General features: G+C 32.6%; 1 protein-coding gene across 5 annotated transcripts in view; it reads left to right on the top strand.

Annotated features, from left to right (window-relative positions):
- Positions 1-18,010, top strand: part of LOC124362610 (monocarboxylate transporter 13) — a 51,494-nt gene that overhangs the window by 28,756 nt on the left and 4,728 nt on the right. For 3 of the 5 annotated variants that reach the window (XM_046817264.1, XM_046817266.1, XM_046817269.1), the window contains 3 exons: positions 882-1,112; positions 5,989-6,421; positions 12,280-12,471. In XM_046817264.1, coding sequence (XP_046673220.1) covers positions 882-1,112; positions 5,989-6,421; positions 12,280-12,471 — 856 coding nt within the window. Of the gene's footprint in view, positions 1-881; positions 1,113-5,988; positions 6,422-7,475; positions 8,110-12,279; positions 12,472-18,010 lie in introns of those variants that run through there. The other 2 variants (XM_046817265.1, XM_046817267.1) reach the window with 2 other exon arrangements.

Raw genomic sequence — 18,010 nt, forward strand, 5'->3', positions numbered from 1 at the left:
AGTTTGAAGGAGTGAACCTCTTACCTTTTGTCGACAGGAAGGGAAGTAACTATTTGCAATTTTTTATAAAGCCTCTTTCAACAAGTTTCTGACTCACTTCATCATTGATCTTAACTGGCCATTCTCAGATATCAGCTGATAAGGTTATGATCACAATTTAAATTGTAACTCGTGAAATTAAAAGATTTAAAAAGAACTTTTTAAAATATCACTGGTAATAACGTGATGGAGCCAGTTTTTACTTCACAAAAAATTAACTACTTGTTTAGTACAAAATTGTAATGGTTTAAATTTCAATTATTATTTTAATGATTTAAAGCTCCCACAATTTCAGCAGACTGATTTTCTTTGCGCTACATCCTCAAAGTTAGCGTGTTTCCTGGCATAATTAGGAAGAGTGGTGAGTTCTTCTGTGCTGCGCTTTTATGTTTCGTTGGTCAGTTAATGGAAGTAGAGCACCGAAACGAGACTCTCCTATCTCAGTGCCCCATGTGGTCACATGGGCCTCGGACCATAAGTCAAAAGAGAAGAAATAGGATCATCCATTGGTTTTTAACTATAATAGCACACAGAAAATATAACTAGGACAAGAATAATACTTAATTTTAGTATTTATCCTTTTTTCAACACAGTTCAAAGCCTAGGTTGTTTGTCCTCACCATAGTTGGTAATACTGATAGGACATAAACTAGTAATTTAAAAAAATGAGACTAATGTACAAAATTAAAATCTTTTCCAAAAACATTTTAAATATTTTGTGTTAACACACAGCTATTAACAAATATCTATCTCCAGAATTTCAAAAATGACATATTCATCCCACACTAATTGTTATTAACTTGTTATTAATAAGCAGAATTTGACTATTTGTTCTTTTATAGGATGGAGGAAAAGCGGAAGAGAATGAAAATGAACTAAAACTTCCACAAGATTCTGGCCTGAAGAGGCAAGTGAGCCAGACCGATAGCTGTTGTTCCAAGCGACACACTGCTGTCGGCATGCCTCGCAACAGCTCAAACAATAGCTTTATCGGACCTCGCAAAAGAAAAACATCAACGATATCCAATGTTTCCCATGTTGATTTAATGGGTAGTACCATGCATGTACACATCGTAAGTAGGAATGAATGATTGGTAATCACAGTTTTGTTTTTTAAACCTAAGTTTATTGAATTAAAGCTCCAATATTGCTAAGAAGAAAATTAAAGCTACTTTGCACTGTAGTTTATTATAATATAATACAATAAAATTTAACGTTCTCTCATCACAATAATGCAGTACAGAGTAGATGCAAATGTCATAATACTCATATATATATATATTTATTTATATATATATATATATATATATATATATATATATATATATAAGACTAATTATAACACCTTAAATAAGTACAACGTATTTTCTTAATATGAGTTTATCAATAATAATATTAATAATCATGGTTAACAGTTTATATAATAAATTTTCATTCACTAAATAATATTTTCACTTATAAAACTTATAAAACAATCAAATCACTAAACCAAGTGATATTAATTAGGTGTATTGTATAGTTACTGATATAAATAAATGAATCTTAAAAATATTCATGAAATGATTAGTAAAATTTTTCTATTAATTTTACTTTTATTTTTTAATTCAAGTAGAAATTTGTTTTAGTAATTTGGTAGAGTACTGTACAGTTTCACACCTATTTATTGGAAACTTTTAAAATATGTTTAAATGATGAGAGAGTAATCTAAAGTTAATTCGATTTCTCATATTATTAAATTCTAATTAAATAGTTTATATTAATTTTTTTTATCTAAATCTGTTTACACGAAGTTCAATGGCTGAAATAAAAAATTGTCCTTGTTATTATCTTTTAATAATAAAAGACAGGTTCAACGCTAGAAACTTAGCCCCAAAGTATAATACCATCTGAAAATTCATTCAACATAAGAATAATTCACAGTTTTCACTGTTTAATTCTTTTAATTGCAAAAATGCAAATGATATTGATCTTAGTTTTTTGAAGATTAGTAAAATAGTTGTTCCAGTCCAAGTTTTGATCTATTAAAATATGTGAAAATGTATGGGATAAAACAGAATTTGATAATGTAGAAACAGATTTGCAGACATGTGTTGATGACATGGATCGATTCTATAAATCGATCAAGAAAAGATATTGGTGAAATGAAGTGGAAGATAAATACTGAAGGAGGGACAACTGAAGAGCCTAGAAAAGTGGCTGAGCTCTTTAATGAATATTTTTACAAGTATAGCTGAAGAGACCTTAAAAGTGAATTGTCTTCATCAGTCTTCCTCTTATGCTCTACATCTAGCTCAACCTGACTACCCTCTTTCAACGTTTCAGCCTACTACTGGGGGAAGAAATTCTCAAGATAATCAAACTCAATGAAGACCTCATCTGCAGCTGGAATTGATGACATCACTTCACAACTTTTCAAATTCTGTGCTTCTGAAATTAACTCATCCTCTAACAGACGTTGTAAATAAATCTCTATCTCAAGGAATTTTCCCAGACGAGTTCAAAATTTCCAAAACATATCCACTACACAAACAAGGAAAGAAACATGAAATGAAAAACTTCAGGCCAATTTCCTTATTACCTACAGCCTCGAAAAGTTATTGAGAAAAGTTGTATTAATACGACTTTTTCATCACCTACAACTGAATAATCTTTTACCTGCTGGACAGCATGGCTTTTTACCAGAAAAATCAACATTGGACTGCTCTTACAGAACTTGTAGAAAAAATTATTGACTGCATCGAAGCTGGAAACACGGTTAATAGCACATTTTTGGATCTTAGCAAAGCATTTTGATTGCCTTGACCACAGTTTTATTTTAACAAAACTTGACAGGCTAGGAATCAAAGACACTGCACTTCAATGGTTTCATAGCTATCTAAGGTGAACGAAGACAAATAGTAGAACTGAAACAGACTATTAATGGAAGAACAGTAAATATAAAATCTGCTTCACGAGAAGTAAAAAGAGGAGTCCCCAAGGGTCTGTGTTGGGACCAGTCTTGTTCGTTCTGTTCACTTGCGACCTCTCCACATTCATGGAACCTTACAGTCAGACAATCATGTATGCTGATGACACTGTGCTGCTATCCAACAACAAATCAGCTGAGGCTTTAGAAATAGCCTCATACATATCTGTCAGCATGGCTCATGATTAACTGTATAGCAAACGACTTGGTCTTTAACGAAGAGAAGACAACACAGATGATTTTGGGTAAGCACAAGAACAAAAGTCTCTGGAACACCCAAGATCGCAAACTGTTGAACAAACGAGGCACCTTGGAATGATTCTTGACGACAAACTTTCATGGGACAGCCACATTGATTCTCTTTGCTTAAAACTCAACCACCGCTTTGTATGTACTGAGAAGAACCACGGCAGTGAGTACAGAATTGACTACAAAGACAGTCTATCACTCGCTCTTTGAGTCTCATGTTGAGTCTCATGTTAGATATGGAGTGATTCTATGGGGCAGCTCGTCCTCAAAGAACCTTCAGCGGATCCTACTCATTCAAAAGCGAGCAGTAAGAATCATGGCTTCCCTCCAACATCAAGATAGTTGTAGAGAGGTATTAAAACACTAAGAATATTGACAGTTGTGGCTATTTATATAATTGAAGTCATTGTACATGCCTCCAAACAAGGACTTACTAGAAATGGTGATCTTCATGGCCTGCAAACAAGACATGCTCAAGACTTCAGCCTGGCAATACACAGGGACATCTCTATTTTCCAAAAAACCATCATATGCAGGAGCGAAACTCTATAATCTACTCCCACCTAAGCTGAAAGAAGACAATCCTGAAATTCTAAAACGAAGCCTGAAGGACCTGGTTGCTGAGAGAATCAATCTACAGCCTGGAAGAATTTGTGACATGCTGTAGAACATCCCAAGGAGAGACATGACCCTTATGTATTATTTAGATTTAATTTTTTTATTTGTTTTTATCGATTGTTGACCCTTATTCTGTACTTGATGTTCACGAATAAAGCCTACTGATTGATTGATTGATTGACAAATGTAGACATTTCAAAGCCAATCCTATAATTCCATTATCGGCCTACCTTAATTTTGTTATCTACAATTGATTTCTGCTTTGCAAAATTTATTTTCTACCAGGAGTTTGTAAAAATCAAAGAATGTCTGTAACATTTAATATCAGAAATAGGTATAGGCTTTGTTAGTGTTTACAGACATATCTCCTGCTATGTATAGAAACCCACAGCCTGCTTCAGTTGTTAATGTACTACTTTTGGTTTAAGTGGAATAATCAAAGCTAATTGTTATTTATTGTTGTTATATTATTGTTATATAGCCCTCAATACTTGGCTTTACTGTGTCATTTGTACAATACCAATGAGTTTTCTGTAGTTTCAATCTATATGTATTAGATAAGACAGTGGCGATTCTCAAAAAGTGTTTAGACCTTTTCTCTGATCTTAATTCACTTGAAAAATGGGTCCAAGTTATCTTTGTCTTTCAACAACTGTCTTTTACTGCTCTGAGATCTTGTTTTTAATAATGTCTCACTTTGTACTTATGGTTTGCCTGTTGGGTGGAAAATTATGCAGACTGAAGCTACAAGTACAATGTTTTCCCCTTTCACCGTCTTCACTCTGAGTCTCATCACTTGTTCAGTTAGTGCGACAAAAGTTTAAAACCAAAATATTTTGTCTACATCAAAATGTTATGCATAATAGTTTAAAAAAACTATATGAACTAATGTCTGAAACATTTGGTGTAAACATGACTTAAACTGCTTAAAGATATATCCTTAAATCTATTAGAGTATAGATAGTTATAAATTTAGGACCACCTGGATACTTTGTTGACCAGAGCAGAAAATTGATAATAACAATAATATAATTAATTAATTATATATTGCTCTTAGCCATTGAGGCACAAATGCCTTCACTGATTTGTTGTCGATTCTTTAAGGAACCCAAAAAGATGAAAGTCACAAGGTGAAAAGTGTGGACTATAAGGATGTTTCATTGTTTCCCATCCTAATGCAACCAATTTTTGCCTCATAGTGTTAGCCGCATGTGGCCTGGTATTGTCGTGCTGAAGAATGTTACTTCTAGCCTATTACTTCTTCCTTTTCCTTCAAAATGATAAATTTGCATCATCCCGTACTTCACAATAATATTGAAGAACTAGAACTTCCCATTGTATTTTCAAAGAGTTGTGTACTAATTTTCCTGAATGACATTTTGACTGCCCCAATGTTGACCTCAATTACTCCCTCCATGAGTGATGGTTATCGTTCTTGATCTCAATTTTTTCATGCACTTCAGAAGATTCTTTGTGACAAGCAAACACATGGGCTCTTCAAAAGGTATTGTACCAGAACTGTACCTGTAATTGCCAAAATATTTCAGTTGGGCACACCCCTTCCTTCTTGAATGTTTATTTTTCTCTTACAAAATTGTTTTATGGTTATAATTATAGGATGTAAATGGATCATACAAGAGTGTGTTCATGTGTTCCTGGAATTTTCCCAAAACCCTGGACAGAATTTGTGTCCAATGCAGTATTTTCTTGCGAGATGAGCATTGAGAACTTGTTTAGAGATCAGTGCAATTAAAAAAAAAGTTGTGTGTAGGAATTTATATTTCATGTATCTTGTTGTTGTAAAAATGTTTTTTTTTTAATTTGAGGAAAGAACAAGGGAATATTTGTGCAAATGGAGATGAGATTTATATGCACCTTACTTAGCTGACACTGTAGATCATGGTTATTTGAGTGAGGGGCATTAGACTGGGTGGGGAATATTGTACTTTTTTTAACAGATTATGTCATCATGGGGCTCAAATTTTGCAGTGCCTCTCTCATCCCCATATCATGTCAAAACTCTCAGAACCAAACTTCAAATTGTAAATAGGCTTATAATCTCCTTGAAGGTTATTAAAGAAGTATGTCGTTAAATTGAAAATTCCATTTTGTTGTAGGAAACTGACAGTGAAGATGAAGATCATGAACACATTAGTGAAGTTGAAAATGGCCAACTAAAGTCAAACAATAATTCAATTACAAAACGATCTACCTCACAGGACATTAAGAAAGGAACTTCTCATAAAGACGGTTGCTGGCACAGATTTTCTAGTGTGATGGATTTTGATCTGCTGTTAAACGTTTCTTACTTGAACATTTTATTTGGCCTTTCGCTCTCATACATAGCCGAGATGAATTTTAAGCTTATAATTCCCTTCTTTATGGCCAACTTAGGTTATACCAAAAGGGACACAGCCCAGGCACTTACAATGATGGCTGTCTCAGACTTAGTGGCCCGTGTCGTCATGCCACCCATTTACGACAGACTCTCATATTCCCGGAAATCAACACTGATGTTTGGCCTAACTTGTGTTGCCATCGCACGATCAGGTAAAATGTTTTATGTTATAATAATTTTTAAATATTATTTGTTAAATGAAATTGAATGAATGAAATATTGCATTTAAAACATTAAAATTAATGACACAACAAATGCAACTGAATCAAAATCTAATAGTTTGTGTTTTTCTTTTATTTGTTATTTGTTTGAAATTAGCATGCAGAGAACAATAGTAATTGATTATTTAGATGATATTGTGTAGCAACAGCTTTCCTATCCAAGAACATTACATCTGTGAAGAGTGAATAAGAAATGAACCACAAAGAAAAAACAATCCAAGTGAGATAAGTATTATGGGATGCTGTAATTGGCATTTCATACTTCTTCAAGGTTTATTTACAATATCTATCAATTTAAATACAATAACAATATTTTTATTTACAAGGAAGCAAGTAAGAAATAGTTGTTAAGGATTGATTATAATATTATTTTTCCATTCATACATTTTAAAATTTTATTTTAAATTGAACCTTGGTTACATTTTGTGGTATTATTTTTGTATTACTGTATATGGAAATAAACATAGGACACTCTCATTTCAAAAATGCAACAAATAAGTATTATGAAAATTACTAGGAGATTGTGTTGCACATGGATAGTGTAAAAATATACATAGTGTGACACTATGGTACACATATATTTATGCGTACTGTAATGATTTACTACATAGTTTGGTTCCATCAGTATGAAATAAAATGAAAAATGACTCATAAGTATTCAATGCATGTGAATGAATATGTCAGTGTAAATGTGTGTGAGTTATGTATGTGTGACATAAATTATTTATTACAGAGTAACATCATTGAAGAATGGGTTAGTTCATTATGGGAAGTATATTTTCCATGATAGTAGTGATGGGCCCCCGATTTTTATTGCCTAAGATACTTAAATAACCGGGAGTATTTTTGACAAACTGTTTTTAAAAAAGGCATGTTAGATAATACAATATTTTCTGCCCACTTTGTTTTTATTCTCTTATTCATTTTATAAAAATATATAATGAGCTTTACACAGTATGAGCAATTTTATTTTAAAATTTTCCAGTATTAGCAGAACTAACCACATGGACCAGCTTGATGGTGACTTTTTTAGTTCATGGCTTTTTCCGTGGCCTTGCTGTGCCCAACAAATCTTTAGTAATTTCTGAAGCAGTCCTACCTGAAAAGTTCCCTGCAGCTTATGGGCTCTCTATGGTTGCCAAAGGAGTCTTTGTGTTAATCTTCGGTCCTTTGGCTGGTGAGAGCTATATACACCTCTAAACAGATATTATTTGTAGTTTCGTGTTTTAATAACTCCAAAATAAACCATTATGTGTCTGTACTCTTACTGGTTTATTTAGAATTGAAAAAAATGTTCTTGATTTTCATATATTTGGTTTTTGACTGAGTTTAAAAAATTACAAAATATTTATATGACAAAAATTCCATTTGTAGAACTCAAATTTTATAAGCTCTTAAAAAGAGTTAACTGCAACCTTAAAACACTTAATTATTTAACATTTGGCCTGTTTTAAAATTCTGGCTTGATTACTTAGTTAACGTTTTCAATTAGTTGAGACTTTTACTCAAGGCCCACAGTTACAATTTGTGTGTAAATCTCAGTAATTATTTGTATACTTTATTAAATTTGCAAAAGGTGCACAACAAGCAGGAAATTTAATTTAAATATTAGATTTTTTAAATGTAAGTAATGATGACTAACATTAAACAGATATAATTTTTTATCAAATAAAAAATAAAATTTAATAATACGTGTTGTAATAAATAGTAAAATAAGGAATTTGACTTTAATTAGATCTTGAACTATATATAATTCGATTAATATTTATTTCTTGTTTATAATGACAAACTTGTGATGATAACATAATTAATAACTTAAACAATAATTTTAAAATATCGATACAGTATCCAGAAAGTACAGCACATTTTGTACAGGCCTATTACAATAACGGAATCCATTCGTTTTGTATGGATCATATTATTGTAATAGGCTACTCAAGTATACATCAAACATGACCAAAACTGCAGGAATCGAACTGCTCCCAATTATCGATACAGTATCCAGAAAGTACAGCACATTTTTTACAGGCCTATTACAATAACGGAATCCATTCGTTTTGTATGGATCATATTATTGTAATAGGCTACTCAAGTATACATCAAACATGACCAAAACTGCAGGAATCGAACTGCTCCCCACAATTTCTGTTGTTATTGCATATTTTTTGGATTAGATATTTGTGCTATTCAGTGTCAGTACTCTTATTTACTTAGTAGTGACAATAGCACCTTTATCTCATTTGTGCTTGTGACTATTGTTTTTCTAAATATAGTACAACAAAAAACCGCACAATCATACTTTTTATTGGGAACATACATGGACAAAAATAATTGTTTAAATTGTGTTTTTTATAAGATTTTTATCATTTTTATCTTCAAGGGGCAGTGTAAAATATTTGCTTAAAATTGCCTTATGGCATATTATTTTTTCTTGAATAGTATTTTATTGAATAAGCCAAAGGTAGCACAATCGTCAATACAATTTATAATAACATGTTGATACTAAAGCCTTTGAAAAAAGGTTTTGAACTGTCAATATTGATCAAAGTTTGGGTTTTGGAAGTCTGATACACAATAAATTTCCTCTCCAGCAGAATATTTGTCATCTTGTTTTTGAAGTTCTTTTTGGTAGAAGTTTTATCCTGTCTGATATGTATTTTATTTCTAACCTCTGAGGAATGATTATGTTCCATACTCCCATGTTACTATTTATGCTATATTTGTTTTATAGTAAGTATCTATCTTGTAGTAAAATTTCATTTGTTAACTTATAATTTGTATGTAAGTATTTTAATTAAATATAATGATAATATGAGAACGCTAACAATGATGTTTCTTTGAAACTTTGATTAACATAGATAGCATGTAATAATACCTTGGATCTTCTTTTAGGTATAGCATGCTTGGCTTGCTACTAAACCTTGGATTGCATACTCGCACACAGATGTATTACCTAAACTTTAGCTTTGTTTCTATATGCTTAACAGTTGCTCAGAGTTTGCACAGGGTGTAAATTAAGTCCTGATACGCCTGGATATATTCCAAACGGATTGAGATATTGGTGTAAAATATTCACCACATCTATTAAAATACTTATTTGGACTTTTTGGAGGATAAAAATATTTCCCCCCCTTTTCAAAGGGGAACGAGGAGAATTTTCAAATTGCAACCCCTATTGTGTGACGTGTAATTTTAAAGGTTTATTCAATAGAAACACAATGGCTTGAATAAAACATACATCTCTACAATGATTCTAGCAAAAGTTATGGGCAAATAATCCCTTACATTGTAATGCCATCTATAAAAAGACAACTCTTACCAAAACTACGCACACCAGAAACATTAGATGCTACGTAAAGAAATAAGCTGGGCCCTCAAAGTCGTACTAAACAATATCTCACATGCATTGTGTTGATATGTGCAAGACATTGACATTGTCCCTACAGATTATTATTTTTTGTGTTATTTGTCCATAAATTTTGGTAGAAATAGCAAAAATTGAATAGACCTTTAATATAACAAGTCACAAGATAGGGGTTGCACTTTGAAAATTTAAAGTGACCCACCTCTAACCCCCTTTGAAAAGAGAGGGGGGAATATTTAGACCCTTCGTTTTAATAGGTATGGTATAGATTTTATATCGATATCCCAATCCGTTTGGAATATATGCAGGTGTATCAGGACTTAATTTATACCCTGTATGTATACTATTGCTTTGAAAAATTCAACCATTAAAAATCCATTTGGTACTTTATTGGCAATTCGTACATTGAGAATGTCTACAAATATTTATTTAGTAAAAATCAAATGCTTTTAGTGGTCTTATCATACTGAATACTGACTTAACAGTAGCTTAATTTTGTTATTTAAATTGAGTATATATATTTATATTTACCTTTAGAATGTTTGCTTCTCCATTATTGTTGTCTATAAACACCAGTCCTACTGCTCATACTTGCTGAAAATTTCATATGATCATCATGAAACGAGAAACTCTGCATCCCTGATAAAAAATCTTTTCATCGTTTGTGCTTTATCTCTGTATTTTTTTTGTATATTACTCTTTATTTTATGTATGTATTTATTATTAGAAAAAGGGATCAGTTAATAAAGTTAATCCATGCCTTACTAAAGACTTATATGTTGCTGTGCATATACTTTTATAAATTCTGTAAATTTTTTTCTAAACCACAAAATGATTGCACTCATTTCAACTCAATGTAAATCATACCTTAGAGCTTAATTCGATTCCTACTAGACTACATACTTATTGCTATTCTCTGACCATCCCATTTGATAGTCCCATCCACACATCTTGTGTACCTCTTACTGTTTATTAATTATCATCATCATATTAAACCTCACCAGATTCCAAGTTGTAATTTCCTATAACTTCCACATCCAAAGTAAGTTTTACACCAATTATTTTTCTTAAAAGCAAGCCAAATATCAAACAGTTATAATAAGTTTTGAACTATCTTTCTAGTAACAAATTTGTCTTTCTTTCCTTCCACCCCTCCTGAAAATATTCTTGTGATACAATTTTGGTAATGCTTGTAACTGAGTAGCTTTAAATTACCAAGCTCACTAGCATTTCACATTCCTGACCTGTCAGAAAATGAACCATATTTTGTGTCAGTAAACCAAAATACTATAAATGGGCTGTAATAATAATATCCAGCTTGTCATATTGAGACAATCTTTCATTCAAAAATAAAATACGTGATCCATTTCACTTATTTACGGCAAGTTTAATTTTTTACTTCTTTTAATAGAATAGTTGTCTCTACGATGTAGAGAAGGAGAACAATATTTTGTAGAGACAAATCATTAAAGCTGAAATAATGTCAGATGCAGAATGCACAAATTGAAGATAAACTTTACTACATTCTTGTCAGAGGTACATACTTATAAAGACCATATTACATCCTATAATTGGCAACTTTGTATTTGACAGAGCCAAATTCGAAAACTATGTTCTCTGATATCAGATTCAATGTCCTGTATTTATCTCTTAAATAAAAAAGTTTTGTTACAGCTAAATAGCAGTATGAAATTAATATATTTTCCACACATCAGAGAAATGCTTGATAAACATTTTTAGAATGCAGAGTTATTTTGGAAATTCATGAACAAGTAGGGCTCCGGATAGTTTCTATTGCCAACCCCAAAGTTAAACCTATATATGAATTACATTACAACCTCCCTGTCAGAATTATAATAGTGGCTGGTAGATAAAATATTCACTATTACTACAAACAATATACACATTTCTTAGATAGATGTTTTACATGTTTTATACATCTAGATCTAACATACTAGTATTTTGTTGTTACACACCTTTACTTAGCTCCAATAGAACTTATTTATTAAGGCATGGCTAAAATGTAATAAATAGTCTGCATGCATCATGCTGAGTTCAATGTACAAAAAGATGCACAATTCTGATGCTCAAATTTATTAGAAGTGTATATTTGCTAAACAAAACTGTGGTATTGTTGGTTTTATCACTAATGGAAGTTACAGAGCGTATTAATGACAAAATAATTTAAATCAATATTCAACATTTATTTTTTTTATACCGTCACTAAAATTTTGTTTAAATCAATACAATAACCGATTAATTGTGGCAGCTTAAGACTGGAGACTTATATAATGTGGTTTAGCCGGTCTGAATGTTGGTCTAAATTTAGTTTGCTTTAGAATTAGAGATACATTATTACCCTTTTCATGGTTGAATGGACAAATTTTGCATTTGGATGCAAAAGTTAAATAAAAATGATTTCCAGTTTTAGCAGAACAAACCTCCTGGACCAGATTGATGGCAGTGTTAGTGATCCATGGATTTTTTCGTGGCTTTACCCTTATCAACAACCCCCTCGTAATATCTGAAGCTGTGGCCCCAGTAAAGTTTCCTGCAGCCTATGGTCTGTCCATGGTGGCTAAGGGCATTTTCATAGTAGCCCTAGGACCTTTAGCTGGTGAGATATTAATTTTTTTATTTGAAAGTTCTGGTTAGTAAATTTATTTCCCATTTTACCCAAATACAATACCCATTTTACCCAAAATACATTTTACCCAGCAATATTTCTGTTTCCTACACAAAGTGAAATTGAATAATTACAATAAATAGTCATAGCACTATTATTTGGTATTTTTGTATAAATTCATATAAATCATATATCAAAGTAAACTATTGTTTTCATTTCGGTAAATTAAAAGTCATACTATAATTTTAATTCTGTGTACACAATTTAAAGCATGATAGAATTTAAATGAAAATTTAAACTCAATAAATGAGTTTTTCATCATCACTATTAACTGTTTACAACTGATAACTAATTATTAAAGGGTGATGCAAAATTATCCTGCAGATTGTTTTTCGTCTTTTTAAAATGCTATATTATTCATCAATAAAAAAATGTTCCAGTGCCTCCCTCTTCCTTCTTTTCTAAAATAACAAAGCATGCAGCCTCATCATCTTTAAGTTGGCCTAAGGTTTTTTATGGCCACTAACACTTTAAAATCAGATCCATTGATATTGATTTTTATTTAAAGCTTTCATTGATAGCAAGCAAAACCAATTTTGAATGTTATACTAATCTAATTATGATCGGTATAAATAATAATTTTATTGTTTAAATAATATAGAACTGTTATTATTTTCAAATGCCTGTTTTGAGTGTACCATGGTGGTACTTTTGAATTTTACTCATAAAAATACAGTTGACCCTCCGTAACTTTAACCTCGAAAAATGTAACTATTGACTCCAATATTTTATTACCTCCATAAAAACTAGATAAGTTAAAAAAAGAAGAAGAATCTAAACAACACCAAGTAATTTTCCTGTAAAATTTTATCTATTAACTTTAAGAAACAAAATAATAACCTTGATAGTAAAAAGAATACCTAAACTGTATTTTTTACTTGACCTTTTGGTATTGAAGCATATTGATTACTTAAAGGTTCTTGTGAAGGATAACTCTATTCACTACTGGCGAAAGAGACAAATTTCAATCCGTTTAAAAGTCTGGCATATGTATGTGTTTGATCGTTCAGGTTCTGCAAGTGTACCTAACATTGATTTTTGTAGTTTCCTGCTGTTTTGCCAGTTTACTTTTTTGTGTTATTTTTTTACAAGAAATGTGAGAACTTTAATTGTAATCAAGGCTGTAAGAGAAGGATGTTAAAAAGAAAGAAGTCGTTGTTGATGATTTCAATAGTATGCAATCAACAAACTAAAATACGTAATGCCTGTAATTGACATACAGTTCAATTTCACTTCTGTAACTCAAATTTCATATAGGTATTTGCTGTACTTTAAAATAGTTTGTGATCTATATATGAGGTCCATACATCATGGAGCTCTTTCTCAAGCTCTTAAGAGATTGCGTACAACACATACAAAAATATTTCACTCAAGGTGATGAAGACAATGGAATCTGCCCTTTTAGCGTTGATTGTTGACAAAGTTGTTCTGGAAAAATATGCCACCAAACCCCTTAATCATTTTCTTTATTTGCCAAATCTTGCTCCTAGTAACTTTTTCTTTTTTTCAAATTACAACATGGTGAGGGGGACAACATTGAAGAAATATAAAAAATATTAAATAAAACATGAGAAGGAAACTAAAAAGCCTAACTGATAAGGACTTCCAGGGAATACTATGAGAAATGGAAATGATGGGATAAGTGCATTGCAGCAAATGGGAAAGAGATAAATTTAATGTTTGGTTTCAGCAACTTCGGTACGATCTTTGTATACAATTGTACCCAAAATCTTCATCCAAAACGTGATATTGTCATTGATTACCTCAATTACCATTTCAATGAAAAGAAAAAAATCAATCACAACAGAAGTAAACACAATTGACAAAGTATACACAGTTTGATATTCAGATGAGTATTGGTGCTTCATCGGCAATATGCGATCTAGTGGGCAATGCTATACACCATGTCATAGCGATCGTGTCATTTTAGATCAACAGAAATAAACACAATTGACAAAGTATACACAGTTTGATATTCAGATGAGTATTGGTGCTTCATCGGCAATATGCGATCTAGTGGGCAATGCTATACACCATGTCATAGCGATCGTGTCATTTTAGATCAACAGAAATAAACACAATTGACAAAGTATACACAGTATGATATTCAGATGAGTATTGGTGCTTCATCGGCAATATGCGATTACGTGGGCAATGCTATACACCAGGTCATATAGCGATCGTGTCATTTTAGATCAACAGGAAAATAAAACACATTTGACAAAGTATACACAGTTTGATATTCAGATGAGTATTGGTGCTTCATCGGCAATATGCGATATCTAGTGGGCAATGCTATACACCATGTCATAGTGATCGTGTCATTTTAGATCAACCAGAAATATAAACACAACTGACAAATGTATACACAGGGGGGGTTTGGGATATTCAGATGAGTATTGGTGCTTATCGGCAATATGCGATCTAGTGGGGCATGCTATACACCATGTCATAGTGATCGTGTCATTTTAGATCAACAGAAATAAACACAACTGACAAAGTATACACAGTTTGATATTCAGATGAGTATTGGTTGCTTCATCGGCAATATGCGATCTAGTGGGGCAATGCTATACACCATGTCATAGTGATCGTGTCATTTTAGATCAACAGAAATAAACACAACTGACAAAGTATACACAGTTTGATATTCAGATGAGTAATTGGTGCTTCATCGGCAATATGCGATCTAGTGGGCAATGCTATACACCATGTCATAGTGATCGTGTCATTTTAGATCAACAGAATAAACACAACTGACAAAGTATACACAGTTTGATATTCAGATGAGTATTGGTGCTTCATCGGCAATATGCGATTCTAGTGGGCAATGCTATACACCATGTCATAGTGATCGTGTCATTTTAGATCAACAGAAATTTAAACACAATTGACAAAGTATACACAGTTTGATATTCAGATGAGTATTGGTGCTTCATCGGGCAATATGCGATCTAGTGGGCAATGCTATACACCATGTGTCATAGTGAATCGTGTCATTTTAGATCAACAGAAATAAAACACAACTGACAAAGTATACACAGTTTGATATTCAGATGAGTATTGGTGCTTCATCGGCAATATGCGATCTAGTGGGCAATTGCTATATTACACCATGTCATAGCGATCGTGTCATTTTAGATCAACAGAAATAAACACAATTGACAAAGTATACACAGTTTGATATTCAGATGAGAATTGGTGCTTCATCGGCAATATGCGATCTAGTGGGCAATGCTTATACACCATGGGGTCATAGTGATCGTGTCATTTTAGATCAACAGAAATAAACACAACTGACAAAGTATACCACAGTTTGATATTCAGAATGAGTATTGGTGCTTCATCGGCAATATGCGATCTAGTGGGCAATGCTATACACCATGTCATAGTGATCGTGTCATTTTAGATCAACAGAAATAAACACAACTGACTAAGTATACACAGTTTGATATTTTTCAGATGAGTATTGGTGCTTCATCGGCAAACATGCGATCTAGTGGGCAATGCTATTACATGCTATAACCATAGTCATAGTGATCGTGTCATTTTAGATCAACAGAAAATAAACACAACTGACAAAGTATACACAGTTTGATATTCAGATGAGTATTGGTGCTTCATCGGCAATATGCGATCATAGTTGGGCAATGCCTATACACCATGTCATAGTGATTCGTGTCATTTTAGATCAACAGAAATAAAAAACACATATTGACAAAGTAATACACAGGTTTTGATATTCAGATGAGTATTGGTGCTTCATCGGCCAATATGCGATCTAGTGGGCATAATGCTATACACCATGTCGATAGTGATCGTGTCATTTTAGATCAACAGAAATAAACACAACTGACAAAAGTATACACAGTTTGATATTCAGATGAGTATTGGTGCTTCATCGGCAATATGCGATCTAGTGGGCAATGCTATACACATGTTCATGTCATAGCGAATCGTGTCATTTTAGATCAACAGAAATAAATAAACACAATTGACAAAAGTATACACAGTTTGATATTCAGATGAGTATTGGTGCTTCATATCGGCAATATGCGATCTAGTGGGCAATGCTATATACACCAATGTTCATAGTGATCGTGTCATTTTAGATCAACAGAAATAAACACAAACTGACAAAGTATACACAGTTTGATATTCAGATGAGTATTGGTGCTTCATCGGCAATATGCGATCTAGTGCGGCAATGCTATATACAACCATGTCATAGTGATCGCTCCGTGTCATTTTACGATCAAACAGAAATAAACCACAATTGACAAAGTATACACAGTTTGTTATTCAGATGAGTATTGGTGCTTCATCGGCAATATGCGATCTAGTGGGCAATGCTATACACCATGTCATAGTGATCGTTAGTGTCATTTTAGATCAACAGAAAATAAACACAATTGACAAAGTATACACAGTTTGATATTCAGATCGAGTATTGGTGCTGCTTCATCGGCAATATTGCGATCTAGTGGGCAATGCTGATAACACCAGTTGTCATAGTGATCGTGTCATTTTAGATCAACAGAAATAACACAACTGACAAAGTATAACCACAGTTTGATATTCAGATGAGTATTGGTGCTTCATCGGCAATATGCGATCTAGTGGGCAATGCTATACACCATGTCATAGTGATCGTGTCATTTTAGATCAACAGAAATAAACACAATTGACAAAGTATACACAGTTTGATATTCAGATGAGTATTGGTGCTTCATCGGCAATATGCGATCTAGTGGGCAATGATATACACCATGTCATAGTGATCGTTGTCATTTTAGATCAACAGAAATAAACACAACTGACAAAGTATACACAGTTTGATATTCAGAATGAGTATTGGTGCTTCATCGGCAATATGCGATCTAGTGGGCAATGCTATACACCATGTCATAGCGATCGTGTCATTTTAGATCAACAGAAATAAACACAATTGACAAAGTATACACAGTTTGATATTCAGATGAGTATTGGTGCTTCATCGGCAATATGCGATCTAGTGGGCAATGCTATACACCATGTCATAGTGATCGTGTCATTTTAGATCAACAGAAATAAACACAACTGACAAAGTATACACAGTTTGATATTCAGATGAGTATTGGTGCTTCATCGGCAATATGCGATCTAGTGGGCAATGCTATACACCATGTCATAGTGATCGTGTCATTTTAGATCAACAGAAATAAACACAATTGACAAAGTATACACAGTTTGATATTCAGATGAGTATTGGTGCTTCATCGGCAATATGCGATCTAGTGGGCAATGCTATACACCATGTCATAGTGATCGTGTCATTTTAGATCAACAGAAATAAACACAACTGACAAAGTATACACAGTTTGATATTCAGATGAGTATTGGTGCTTCATCGGCAATATGCGATCTAGTGGGCAATGCTATACACCATGTCATAGTGATCGTGTCATTTTAGATCAACAGAAATAAACAC

Source organism: Homalodisca vitripennis, chromosome 5 (genome assembly GCF_021130785.1).
Source record: "Homalodisca vitripennis isolate AUS2020 chromosome 5, UT_GWSS_2.1, whole genome shotgun sequence".
In the NCBI taxonomy this organism is placed as follows: Eukaryota; Metazoa; Arthropoda; class Insecta; order Hemiptera; family Cicadellidae; genus Homalodisca; species Homalodisca vitripennis.